Raw genomic sequence first — 13,454 nt, forward strand, 5'->3', positions numbered from 1 at the left:
GACGTGTAAGCTGTTGTGCGTCAAGGACTACAGTGTGTAGGAGATCGCAATCATTGACCTTTACTTTAAATGCAAGCCGCATGGTGGAACTCTCTCTGCTTAATTTTGGTGGGGGTGATGCCTGAAACCTCTGGTGATAAGCCTGTGGGGGTTGGACGCAGGCATCCAGTCTGGAATCCAGCAATTTCTGATTCATTGAGTGAGAAGATTGAAAAGCTGTCAATGCATTAACAACCATAGTGTTCTATCTCTTAATGACTCAAAGTGACAGCTAAATGTGATGTCAGTGCTTTTTTTACAATTTCAAGATGAAATTAACCTTCTCATGTAGGCTATCATGAGAGCAAGAAGAAGTTTGGTGTTAAGTCTGACTTTTAGATTTCCAAAACAAATCGGTTTGAGGTCTCTTTGGATAATTTTTTCCACTCCATTCCCTTTTTGAAGCATCCCAAAACAAACTGATAGAAAAGCCGGTCACTTGTACAAAAAAGACACGCAGGCCTTTTCTTGGTTGGCTGACTGGAGAGTGAATGCTAACAGTGGCATAACCGCTGTATGACAAGCTTCTTATCACTGCTGTATGACAAAAAGTTTATGTAGGTCTAAGGTAAAACTGTGATCCAAGGATGCAATAATACTCATGTGAAGATTGAAGAGTCGACTTGTGTAACACAATATTGTCTTTTTAAGTGTGTGTTTGCGCACATGCAAGGATAATGCAGTTCACTCCATAGAAGTTTTATCACCAATCCGTGCGGTCATCAATATCAAAAGCATTGCAAGCAAGTGTATCCCCTACAGGTTAGACAGATTTCATAATATTTCAATACTATGTAGGCCTACAATCACTTCTTTGTGAAATAAAAAAAAAAAGAATAATAAGTACCTTCCGGCATTTCATGGTCAAACAGCAAAAAAAGTAGGTTCCACACTAATACTAGCAGATGACATCCGTTAGAATCTTATTAGAAATTGTGTCTTATTCAGTGACAAGCAAAATAGTTGTTGTCTTTTCCTCGGGGGTATGTTCACGTAACCCGCTTCCAAGCACAACCTGGTATTATGTTTGATAAAGCAAAACATCGCTGTGCTAAATCATAGAATATTATTAGAATATAAGAATACTTTCATGCCTTGTGTGAATTATCTAAACCAGTGGTTCTCAATCTTTTTGTTTTGGCGGACTCCTTTTGGTACCTTCAAAGAGGTTGCGGACCCCTAAAAAAATTTTATCTGAATTTTTGGTAACCTTTATCGCGTTTCCTGATGGAATCAAATGTTTCATAAGTTTTGAAGCGACACACTTACGACGATTGATGACGTTGACGAAGTGATGTTATGAGTTATACGTTGGCACACAGGATCACAAATCAGTAATCTATCTGCTGATTTAATGTTTTTCTACAAATTTTATCAAAAATTAATAGAAATTTTGCGACTTTTACAAAGGATTTCTCTGTGTTCTCATTTGTAATCAATATTAATTTGTTACAATCACAGTCATTGCAAAACTGTGAGTGGTGATAGGCTGCTGACTAACGTTTGCATTTCTAAGTTAAGCATTGATCAACAATCTGCTGTCACAAAAGAATTAAGTGGAACATAGCCTTATTAAAAAAATTAATTCATTTATATGACACTTTTTTAGTTAGGAAACCAAACCTTTGTGCGATGTCCTTTGAAGTTTCAAACGACGCACCAGTCCGTTGCTACGTACAGTTTTAGAATCACTGCAATGCATAAATAAAGCATAACCAATTTTTAAATAGCCTATCGTAATTTATCAATCATGCTACAAACTCTGAAACTTTTATGGACCCTTTGGGGTCCGCGGAAGCCCAGTTGAGAACTACTGATATAAACAAAGCTTGTTAAAACTTATTTCAAATTCTTTTTATCCCTTGTTTCATGAAGTGTTCATGAACAACATTTTGTATAATAATACTTTATGTCGTCATCATGACGTAATCTAGTGACAAAATATTATTTCTTATGCAGTGAGTTTTACATTTCAGTAAGAAAACTATATATACCTCGCTTAAAACAAATTCATGAATGAAAGGGATATTATATTTCAGGTGATACAGAAAAGCAATAATATTTGAACAATTGATTTGTTATACAGTACATAGGCCGCATCATCATGTCTTTTGCTTCTAAAGTAATCGTTATCACAGGTAAGACTTGAAACAACTTAAGGTAGCTATAAATAGGAGAGATGTTCGGATTTTAGAATTTAAAATTCAAATCCATTCCCGGATTTCAAGTTAAAATTGATATCCAGATTATAAGCATTGTAAAAATATCATGTTATAAATTTGACAATACTGCAAGTTAACATCATAAAAATAATCTGAAATTAAAAATTGTCGAAATGAAAGGATCACCATCGCGAGAGGTTTTTATGCAACCAGTTTATTAATACAAAATAAACACAAATCAATTTTTTTGTAAAGAAGTTGCTTTTTTAACCATAAACAAACAATGCTTAGCAACACAACAACATTTAAAGTGATAACAAAACAAAAATAAATTGAAATAGCGAGCGTTTTCGATTTTATTCATGCAGACCTTCTCAAGCCTTTAAAAGAAAACCAAATGCATGTACTCGTACTGTATAAGAAATATTAGAGACAAATAATCATATTATCTAATATTTATCTATAGCATTAAAGAAATATCCAAATTAGCAGAAGTCCAAATTTATATCCAAATCCAGATGTTGACCTGACATCCGGGCGGATTGGAATCCAAATCCAAGTCCATGTACATCTCTGATAAATAGTTTTTATTGGTAATTTTTTTTTGGCTCAACTCTCAGAGCTCAAGGTTGATATTTCGGTAGGCGGTAGCCTATGCGTATATTTTGTAATCTGCATGTTGCTGCAGCAGATGAGTTCTATTAACCAGTCAATAGGCAAGATTTAACCCAACTGAGATAACTTTCACTGGAAAAAGTTTAAGAGATCAGGTTACATTATTTCTTAAAATCGAATTTGAGAAGAATCAGGACGAGTTTTGAAAAAAAAAAATGCAACAAAGTTTAATATGCTGGCTATAGCGTGCAAGCTAGGCCGTTATGGTTCTTAGAAAAACGCATCATACCAAAGCATAGCCTATGCTTCAAAATTCCTGGTTGTTGAAAAATTACGGCCCCTTAAAATCATCCCTAACCTGGGCCAAAAGTATTCCCTGGACCCCCTGTCAACGGTACTGCTCCAGTAACCAACTCGAACAGCGTATAACAATAATGTAAATGACTTTTTTGTCTCTCAGGTGCGACTGGCGGTATCGGCGAAGCTACAGCAAAAATATTTGCCAAGCATGGAGCCATGTTGACCATCACTGGACGAAATGAAGCCAAACTTTCAAAAGTTTCTCAAGAGTGCAAAAAGCTTGGAGCAGAGGAAGTGCGTTTCTCATATAAAAAAATTCTGAAAATTTTTGTCACTAACGCACGCATGTTTTTCGAAAGAAAATGGTGTTGATATTAGAGTATGTTGGCCAAACAAAAAATTCATTCTCTGCACGTTGGAACAACCATCGCTCCATTTGGAATTCAGGTAACTGCGCAACTTCTCAGACAAACCGGCAAAGCGGCACTACTACGACATTATCAAAAAAAGCATACTTATACCGGTATTTCAATAAAGATACTTCATTTACCGGACTGTTTTGAAGTCACGTTTGTGGAGGAATCTTCGAAGAATTATATTATAATTTTTGCTCTTGATATAGTCAATTAGTCATACCGTGGAGGCTGTGATAGCGAAATCGATCTATTATTAAAAATGAGGCTGGTACACTGTTTGTTGCATTGAGTAACAAGACTTATAGATATTAGTGGAAGGTGAACACAAAAGTTGGCTTTTTTGCTTTCTCGTTCACTCAATCTAAATCTTCAACTGTTTGTAGAAAAATATTATTTTGAAAGGTATTGAAGATTATTGCTGACCAGAAGAACATGGAAGATCTCGAAAAAATTATTAAGAAAACAGTCGAGAATTTCAGAAAACTCAATGTCCTTGTAAACAATGCGGGATTTATAGTGGAAAAGTCTGACGTTCCACTTGAACACGTAAGTTATCTTCTTGTTTGGTCAGGTGTGGACTTTGTCGATTGAGATATCGTTATCGATTGGATAATTTGTTTCAAATATCAACACAACAACACATTTATTTGGATCAATTTTGATCAATTGCTCCAATAAACACAGAAACACAGAAAAGTAATTTAATCCATTCTTTCTGTTTGTAACGTTTGATTAATGAAGACATACACATCATTGTGTTTGGTTGAAATTCCCCCCTCCCCTTCTTAAGGCTACTACTGGCTGGTTCCACCCATGCTGAACGCTATAAATTGTCATTCTTTGTTTGTATTCTTTGATGACGGTTTCTTAGGTTGACTGCCTTGCCGTCCCGTCTATGCATTGAACTGATTATTCTTGGCACAAATACCTATGTCTTGATATGACAAAACGAATAAGGCTAAACTGGCATGATCTAAGTTGATAAAAAGTTGTATGTGCACTTGTGCAGGCTCCGATTGAAATGTTTGATGAAATCTTTCAAGTGAACGTCAAATCTCACTTCCACTTGACGCAGTTGGCGATTCCGCATTTAGAAAAAACTAACGGTGCGTGAGCAATGGTCAAATAAATGAATAACAACATCAATGTGTCAGTGTCATGGTTTCTTTTTGGAGTTTTACAGCTGCAAGTGATTCTGCAGTAGCCTAATAAGTTTTTTATTTTTCATTTTAGCAATTGCCATTGCTAGGGGTGAATGACGAGCTCGATTTATTATTGCTCAATTTACTTAGACTGTTTTCTCATAGAAATACACAGACTTATATTTGAAGTCTTCGTGTGACTCGATCTAGATTTGAATGTAGGTTCCAGGTCTACCATAAGCAGTTGCCAAAACTCCAGCCAACCGGCCAAAAAATAAGTAAACGAAAAACATAAATCTTTGACAAGCATTTTGAAATTGCAAGCGCACAAAAAGAAATTTGAAACAGCTCAACATTTGTTTACCAAATTATCATTTCGCTCAAACGTAAACGTTACAACATTTGGAGATTTTCAACAAAATTAGTAGCCTACCAGAAAGTAGGCTATAGATCAACTTTAATTTGGCTAAAATATTGGTAACGTTTAGCGGAGAAATTAGCCAAAATATGCTCTGCGACTATTGGGCACTTTTTTTAGTGACCATAACGTCCATAATGCCTCCATTACTGTGTAGATTTTAGTAACTTTAGGCTTAAGTAAAACACTATGGTTTGGCAACTAAATAAAATTTATTTGTAGAGCTTTCGCCGCCGTGAAGGCGGCTTCATCAGTACTCTTATTCAAATAGAAACTTAGGTTTTTAACTGAAGAAAGAATAACTTACAACTACAACAATTTGTAAGTGCTGCTTTTAGGAGAATTCCACTTGGTATCTATCCTAGACCTTTCACAAGCAGTGGTGCAGATAGCCTACAAACTCAGACATGCGTTATCCTTCATAGCTAACATTTGAAAATAAAACAAGGAAACGCTTCTTTTTTCATAGGTAGCGTGATCAATATCACCGGAGTCATGGGATCGACAGTAGGGAAATTTTTTCCAATGCATTCGATGGCGAAAAGCTCTATGGAACAATTCACTAAACTCGCTGCTTTAAGTGAGTCAAGGAAAATGATTTGTAGCCTACTTTAGTCTTTAGCCTACACTGGATTGTAACTAACATTTTAGCTTACTGGATTGTAACTGACTGGCCTGCACTGGATTGTAACTTGACTTAAAGTGGAGCGTAAATTGACTTAAAGTGGAATTATTGTATGTTTTGAACCAGTAGCGTAGCCAGGAATTCTGAAAGGGGGGTTTTAAGGGCCGGCGGGCGAAGCCCGACGGCGTCCTCGCTAAAGACGACACCCAGCGGCGGGGGGTCTGGGGGGCCTCCCCCAAAAAATTTGAAAAATTACTTTGGATTTGGTGTATTCTGAGAGCATTTTCAACAAAAATGTGGGTATAAATCCCCTAGTATAAATATTCCTGTAAAATGGTGCTGTCCGGTGGCATGGCAAAAGGATAAAATCATGTTTTCTTAGGAATTTTTCGGTAACTTAATAAAGCTAAGTCTCTATGTTTTCTTGTTGCTAATTCCTGGCTGAGATATTTGAATGTTTGGTATTGGCAAAACTCCCTCTTTTAATGGAGATTCGTTTAAAATTAGGCAAACTTTGTTTTAGAGTCATAGAGACTGAAAGCATCATTCTCAGTATCGTGAGGTCACATGCGTGCCAAAGGGGGGTTGTAACCCCAAAAACCCTCCTCCCCCTTGGCTACGCCACTGTTTTGAACGTTACCATTCTGTTTGCTTTTATTTTCCGTGTACTTTTGCATTATCAACAAAACAAAAAAACGTCCTGTCTGAAAGTGCCGCCCCCCAGACGTGCCGCCCGGGGCGGTCCCCCCCCCCTAGCTACGCCACTGCTGTCCACCTCTGCTTATTTCACAAGAGTTAAGCAACAACAACAATACTATTAACAATTATTAGGCTACTATTCCTCATTCAATTATTCTGACGTGATACAGGCATCAAAGGGGTTCGTGTTCTGACTGTACTACTGAGAATATGTGAATGCGTTGATTGATCATTTGTTATATTACAGGTTTGGCTTCAAAAGGGATCAGAGTAAACTCAGTCTCGTAAGTACAATTCTCCTTTGAAATAAATGAAGCAAACTTGCGTTTTAATCACGAGCAGCCAAACGCAATGTATGAGACTGAACACCGTCCAGCAAAATTATCCTATCTTTTTACTTGGATTAACATTCTGGTCACGAATGCTGAGCTTAAAAACAAATTTTCTAAAGAATCTTTCTTAGACAGGAAACAAAATCAAGAACAAAATAAATGTTCGACGAAACACAAATGCCAGACAGCAAAATCTGTCATAAAATGTTAAATGTAGACTACAATGTCAAACTTTACAATATAAAAATGATGGATTGTGTTGTCTGCGATGTGTTTGCTTGGTTGATTGGTTTTGAAACTTTACTCTTGGAGTTGGACTTAGAAAGCCATTGATAGATTGTTCCTGGCAGTTTTGCACAGGCCACTTGTTAAGGGTTAGGACCATCGACGTAGGCTAGACCGGACGGGTTACTTTGAACACTTGAACAATTGAACATAGATGTTGTGTTATTTTTTCAAATCCAACTTTAGCTCTGGTTTTAGAATAGAACAGGACATTCTAAGAGCTCTATACTCACAATAGACCTCTATACTCTCAAAAAAATAAACGTCAATCAATGAATCAATCAATCTATAAGCTTATATTGTTATGATAATTGAATCTGATTTAACTGATAAAACGTCTTTGGCTTTTGTCTGTAAACATTTACTCTACATTTTTGATTTAAGTCCTCATTATGAGATTCTCTGCTCAATCTCCTCCATCTACCTGGCTAGTGGCTATTTTATCTGCTAATTTCAGTTTAATTACGCAAATTGACTTGCCTTTGATTTATGTTTCTGCTGCAACAACCAATTGAAAACCTCAAACTGACAACTACTTTTCGGTGTTCTACGATGAAACCAAAACGAGAAAAACTATTTGCGACAGTGTTGCAACATTATTAATATTAAAGCTTTGGTAGAGAGTTTGCTTTGTTAAACCATAGAGAAATAAAACATAGTAACTTTAGCGGGTTTAGCATACTTTATTTCACACAAAATATAACATAATTAAATAAAATAAACTCAAACGTTTTCGACACGTACGTGTGTCCTCATCAGGAATTAAATCTGCAATACATAAAATGAAAAATCGTAAGATAAATTTGACTATGCACTGTAACTGTAACGACACTCTGGACTGAAAGCACAAATTGAACAAATGATACGAGAATGATTGCGAGTAAATTATGCGGTGGGAAACAGATCACGTGAGGTGTAGACTACAGGCATTGGACAAAACAATTAGAACACACACAAAAGGAACGATGAGCCACAGGCGAATAACTGCCGGTTGAGAGATGGATTGTTACGTTTGCTTCTTAAGGCTTCCATGTGTTATTCGCCTGTGGCTCATCGTTCCTTTTGTGTGTGTTCTAATTGTTTTGTCCAATGCCTGTAGTCTACACCTCACGTGATCTGTTTCCCACCGCATAATTTACTCGCAATCATTCTCGTATCATTTGTTCAATTTGTGCTTTCAGTCCAGAGTGTCGTTACAGTTACAGTGCATAGTCAAATTTATCTTACGATTTTTCATTTTATGTATTGCAGATTTAATTCCTGATGAGGACACACGTTCGTGTCGAAAACATTATTAATATGTTTTAGCACAATAGCATATAATATTTGAACTCTAAATGCAATGAACAAAAATTGACGTCAATGCAATACAAGGCAATTTGATGCAAAAAAGTAATTTTCAGGATAGGGGGAGTTTTAGACGGAAGTTTCAAATTTTTTCCAAAGGTCTTAGAATGTACTGTTGTATCCTAAAATCAGGGCTAAAGTTGAAATTAAAATTAACCTCCCCCCCTCTACTAACACATTGTTTGTTGATATGTTACATCATGTGGAGAAGCGGAAACTGCGGCTTTTATCTGGCACAATATACTTTACCCCAATCTCAAGATCTTTGTTTTTGAAGATATTAGTTTGAAAACCACTTTATTTACGCAATAGTAGGGCTACCATATATCCTCTTTTAAGAGGATTTGTCCTCTTTTTTGAAGAAAAATAAATTGTCCTCCGAGGACACCAAAAAATGCTCAAATGTCCTCTTTTTTTACATTTTCAGTTTTCTTGCTCATATTTTCAACAGGATTTCATTGTTATGTGACTTTTTCGCAATTTCCTACCATTTCTGTACCAATGCAACATTCTGATTAAAAGATTTTCAAAAAAACATTGACGTAGCCTACTATTTGATCTGCTGTTCCATGGCCACCTAAAGATACGGCCTGATTTGTCACATTTTGCAGAAATTTCCAGGTTTTTCTAACTTTGGGCAAACGTTTAAATAAATTTTTCTAAAAATTAGATTTTTACGCTTTCTTTTCTCTTTTCCCTAGATGTCACAATAGGTTTTAACATGGCCACCTAGAGATGCGGCCTGATTTGTCACATTTTGCAGATTTTGATTACAGCTGCTGCTAGTGCTTGACTGACATTTTTTAAGATGTTTTTACTTTTTGTGGTTTCCTAATGACATAAAACTTTTTTGTTGCCTTGGGAAAGCAGTAGCAAATGAGAAAAAGTAAGTTGAAAAACGCAAAATCAGACTGTTATTGAAAATTAACAGTCTGACTAAAATCTTCGAAATCAAATTTTCTTTGTTTTTCAACATGTGAGGATGTTAAAACCTATTGTGTCATCTGGGGAAAAGAATACAGAAAGCGTAAAAATCTAATTTTTAGAAAAATTTATTTAAACGTTCGCCCAAAGTTAGAAAAACCTGGAAATTTCTGCAAAATGTGACAAATCAGGCCGTATCTTTAGGTGGCCATGGTTTTAACATCCTCACATGTTGAAAAACAAAGAAAATTTGATTTCGAAGATTTTAGTCAGACTGTTAATTTTTCAATAACCGTCTGATTTAGCGTTTTTCAACTTACTTTTTTTCATTTGCTGCTGTTTCCCCAAGGCAACAAAAAAGTTTTATGTCATTAGGAAACCTCAAAAAGTAAAAACATCTCAAAAAATATCAGTCAAGCACTAGCAGTAGCCGTAATCAAAATCTGCAAAATGTGACAAATCAGGCCGCATCTCCAGGTGGCCATGGCTGTTGTAAACAATCTTAGACGTTCATTGAAACATAGGCTACTGCATTGCTTTGCGATTGTCTTATAGTAGCCAAATAGTGGTCAGCGATGAGAGCGAGTGGAACTGCAAATCCACTTGTGAGGAAATTTCCTCTTTTGAGGAGATCTGATCAACAAATTTATGAAAAAGAAAAATTGGGACAAAATAAAAAAAAACTTGTAAAAATCAAAAAATAAGCAAATTACAACGAAATAAACCATTAAAAAACGCAAAAACTTGCAAAAGAGTTTGAGATATTTAGGGTACATTTTAAGGTTCTCATAGTTTTACAATAAATTATTATTTTACCCAGATCTATTTTGTAGCCTATTGACTCAGCGCTTGTAAACGCTGCTGATTACCAACTTAATAATTTGGCTAATTTGTCAAGCAAAGCAAATTGAAAAAATAATTAATCCAAAGTGCACTATGCATAACATATAACCTATTTCAAAATAAATCGGGGTATGGATACTTTCAACTTATGTGGGTGCTAATGTAGAATGACTTTAATCAATGATGCAGCCACAATGGTACAAGGAAAGAAACAGCCTTTTAGTTGAGTCTGTCCTTGGAATCTCATTAACGGCCGTGTAGCCTACAACTACAATTATATTTCGTGCAAGTAATTTTATAATTTCGTTAAAGCTGATCTTTTTTTTTTTCTAAAAAAAGTTAAGGCATGGCTACCTGCAGATACTGCATGATTTGTCACATTTTTATGACATCAGCCTGCCAGCCCTACCACATCACATTTTTATTTTATCGCACAAATCTAACAAATCGGCTTGCGAAAAACAAATTTGTCTGGTTTTTCTGGGTCTGTTTTTTTTTTGCTGTAGCTTTTGCTGCATAGGTTTATAATTATCTAAAAAGATGTAAAAAATTCTTCATACGTAACATTCTACTTGTATTTTATACGCTGGCGAAACTTGTCCTCTTTTTAGGCGATGAAAATATGGTAGGCCTACGCAATAGGCTATATAGCCTAGGCCACAAAGAACCTATACCTAATAAACTAGCAGTTTACATTGCTTGTAGCCTATAGAAGCCTCCAAAGTTCTGGCATGTTTTTTCTGGCGATTCTGTTAAGAATTACTAGTAGTAGTTTAGAACAAAATTGTTATTTTTGAAACTGGTTTAAAATATTTTTCAGCAATAAAAAGTGTTTGCTACGGTATTTTTGATGTTTACTTCACTCACGTGTCCTCACTTCTTGTTTTAGGCCTGGAAGTGTCAAAACGAATATTTTAGTGAGTCATGATTGTCTAAACGAAAAAGATTCTGACAAATATTTTGTAAATGTGACAAAACTGCATCCTCTCGGAAACAAAATTGTGGAAGCGGATGAGATTGCGAGTTCTATTCTATTCCTCTCTTCTGATGACGCATCTGCTATTACTGGAACGTGCTTGTATGTTGACAGAGGCAGGAAGATTGCGGAAAGTTAGTAGACTACAGTACGCAAAAAGAAGATGAAAACTTCAATAAAATGAATGAACATGATCTTGTTACACAACAGGTGGTGCAACTTTGCAAAAGAATCAAACCTCAATCAGTTTCTCATCAGCGGTTGTTCAAGTATCGTTTTTGTGGCCTATATAAAGGGTTGTCAATTCTTATTGGATCATGTGGTCAAAATATTCAATTTTGTTGTTTTAATTATTTGTAGAATTTCCAATGTTGGTGTGGTTTCTAAGCAACACAGTTTTGTTTGTGATTTTTTTTGCCATGAAACTTTAGGCTTAAGCCTACTTTTATTAATCCACATTTCAAATGCCTCAAATCTTTAAAACTTATCATTTGTGATGACAATCTCCATGTTTCTGCATTTTAAAATAACGTAGTCCAGATATAACATGTCATAATTCGTTTTCGAGTGTTGGACTGTTGGTGTTCATTTTATAATAGCCTTGTTTATGATTTGAAAGCATGCATGAGCATGATTATAAAGCATTACTAAATAGGCTACTAACTGGAGACAAAAGTCAATTGTTTCGATCTTAGGGAGCTCTTCAGTGCAGTGAAAGAAAGTAGATTTGGATTGCTTTTGCTTTTCTTTCTTCAAATTGGATTGTTGTTTGTGACGTAAGTGATCAAAACGTCAAATAAGACGAATTTTAATTTTTGAATTCAAACGCTAGCGAAACGCTACTATTTTGCTAATAAAAAGTTTTTTTTTTTAGAAAAATTGTGCTAAAAAACGTTTGGAATATGTCAAAAACAAAAAAAATCGTGAAAAAGGCAAAAATTTGTCACAAGGCTGGAACAAAAAAGTCACACAAGATGAATCCAAAACTGGCTACAAGAAATTGGATGCTGGAGGTAAAAATACAAATAAAAATTGTGGGAAGGGATGGAGTGGACCTGCAAGTATCTGTAGGATCGGTCGATGATGCAAGAGAAGCATTCGCAAAATACAACAAACTGATTTATTGGCTATAGGTTCAACAAGTGAAAACAAAAAAGATCAGCAACCTTTCAAGCACATCTACTGTAGCTCCACACAACGTGAAAATTACTTGATTGAAACTCTTTTTCAGGATTTCCGTCACAAACGACAACCAATCGGAAGAAGGAAAATTAAAGCCAAATTCACTCCAAAAATGATAAACAAAAGCAACCGAAGTCTACTTTTCACTCACTGTAGGAATCGATCATAAGAATCTCTTCAGTTGGCCTCTTGTCTGCAGTTAGTAGGGTAGTTAGTGATGTTTTAGGTCTATTATAGCCTATTCAGTCGCCATCTCCGCCTGAAGCAGATTGCGCATTAACACGGGTCATTATATTTGGTGTACGGTCGTTTGGTCGACAGACATTTGGTCGACAGGACATTTGATCGACAGGATGTTAGGTCGACAGAACGATTCATTTTAGGGTTAGAGTTAGAGTTAGGGTTAGGTTAGGGTTGAGGTTAGTTAACTAACCCTAAAATGAATCGTTCTGTCATCATCACGTCCTGTCGACCAAACGTCCTGTCGACCAAATAGCCTATTAAAGTCATGCAATTTTTACTTCGTGTGGAGCTATCTCAATATATAATTTCGGGAGAGAGTTTGCTTTCTTGTATCAAAGACAGCTAAGACACAGATACCACAGGATTGAGCATTTTAACAATATATTTTACAAATTTACGAATACTCGAATAGTCTTAACAATCGAACGTTTTCGGCTTAACTTAAGCCTGCATCAGGAATCGGAAACTATTTATAAAAATACAATAAATTTCAACTTCTTGAAGGTAACTAGCTAAATGACTATAAGCATTTAGAAATACGCAGCGATTAAAAGCAATAGTGTGGAAAATAGACAGAAAAACAAATTACATAAACAAACGGTAACTAGGCTACATAACTACAAAATAATTCACGCCACAGGGTATGTGATACATCTAGTATTTGATGTAGCCTGTATTAATGTGAGCTTATATGCATAGTATAAACTTTATCTATGGCAAACTGGCGTATTTATCATTGCGACTTGTTTCTAGTTATCGGTGCTTTATTAGAAAAATGATGTTTCGATGTACTCGAAAGTGCGTACGGTAACAAGTTAATCATTCTTTTTATCTTTTCTTCATGGGTCATGTGTAAAAGCAAACTTACAAATTGTACTTTTTAATTGAGTAGTTTTACTTGTAGAT

At 35.6% G+C, this 13,454-nt stretch overlaps 1 protein-coding gene across 2 annotated transcripts; it reads left to right on the forward strand.

Moving 5' to 3' along the window:
• The first annotated feature begins 2,071 nt into the window (after window positions 1-2,071).
• On the forward strand, window positions 2,072-13,125 carry LOC145785653 (3-oxoacyl-[acyl-carrier-protein] reductase FabG-like). 2 transcript variants are annotated; one of them, XM_082597336.1, is made up of 7 exons: window positions 2,072-2,177; window positions 3,277-3,410; window positions 3,935-4,078; window positions 4,542-4,638; window positions 5,562-5,672; window positions 6,664-6,700; window positions 11,037-13,125. In XM_082597336.1, the coding sequence occupies exons 1-7, from the start codon at window positions 2,144-2,146 to the stop codon at window positions 11,260-11,262; spliced, it is 783 nt and encodes a 260-aa protein (XP_082453462.1). In that variant the 5' UTR covers window positions 2,072-2,143; the 3' UTR covers window positions 11,263-13,125. The 2 variants fall into 2 exon arrangements, with proteins under 2 accessions (XP_082453462.1, XP_082453463.1); XM_082597337.1 differs by lacking the exon at window positions 2,072-2,177 and having other exon boundaries at window positions 3,398-3,563.
• The last annotated feature ends 329 nt before the right edge of the window (window positions 13,126-13,454 follow it).

This window comes from Aplidium turbinatum, chromosome 16 (genome assembly GCF_918807975.1).
Source record: "Aplidium turbinatum chromosome 16, kaAplTurb1.1, whole genome shotgun sequence".
In the NCBI taxonomy this organism is placed as follows: domain Eukaryota; kingdom Metazoa; phylum Chordata; class Ascidiacea; order Aplousobranchia; family Polyclinidae; genus Aplidium; species Aplidium turbinatum.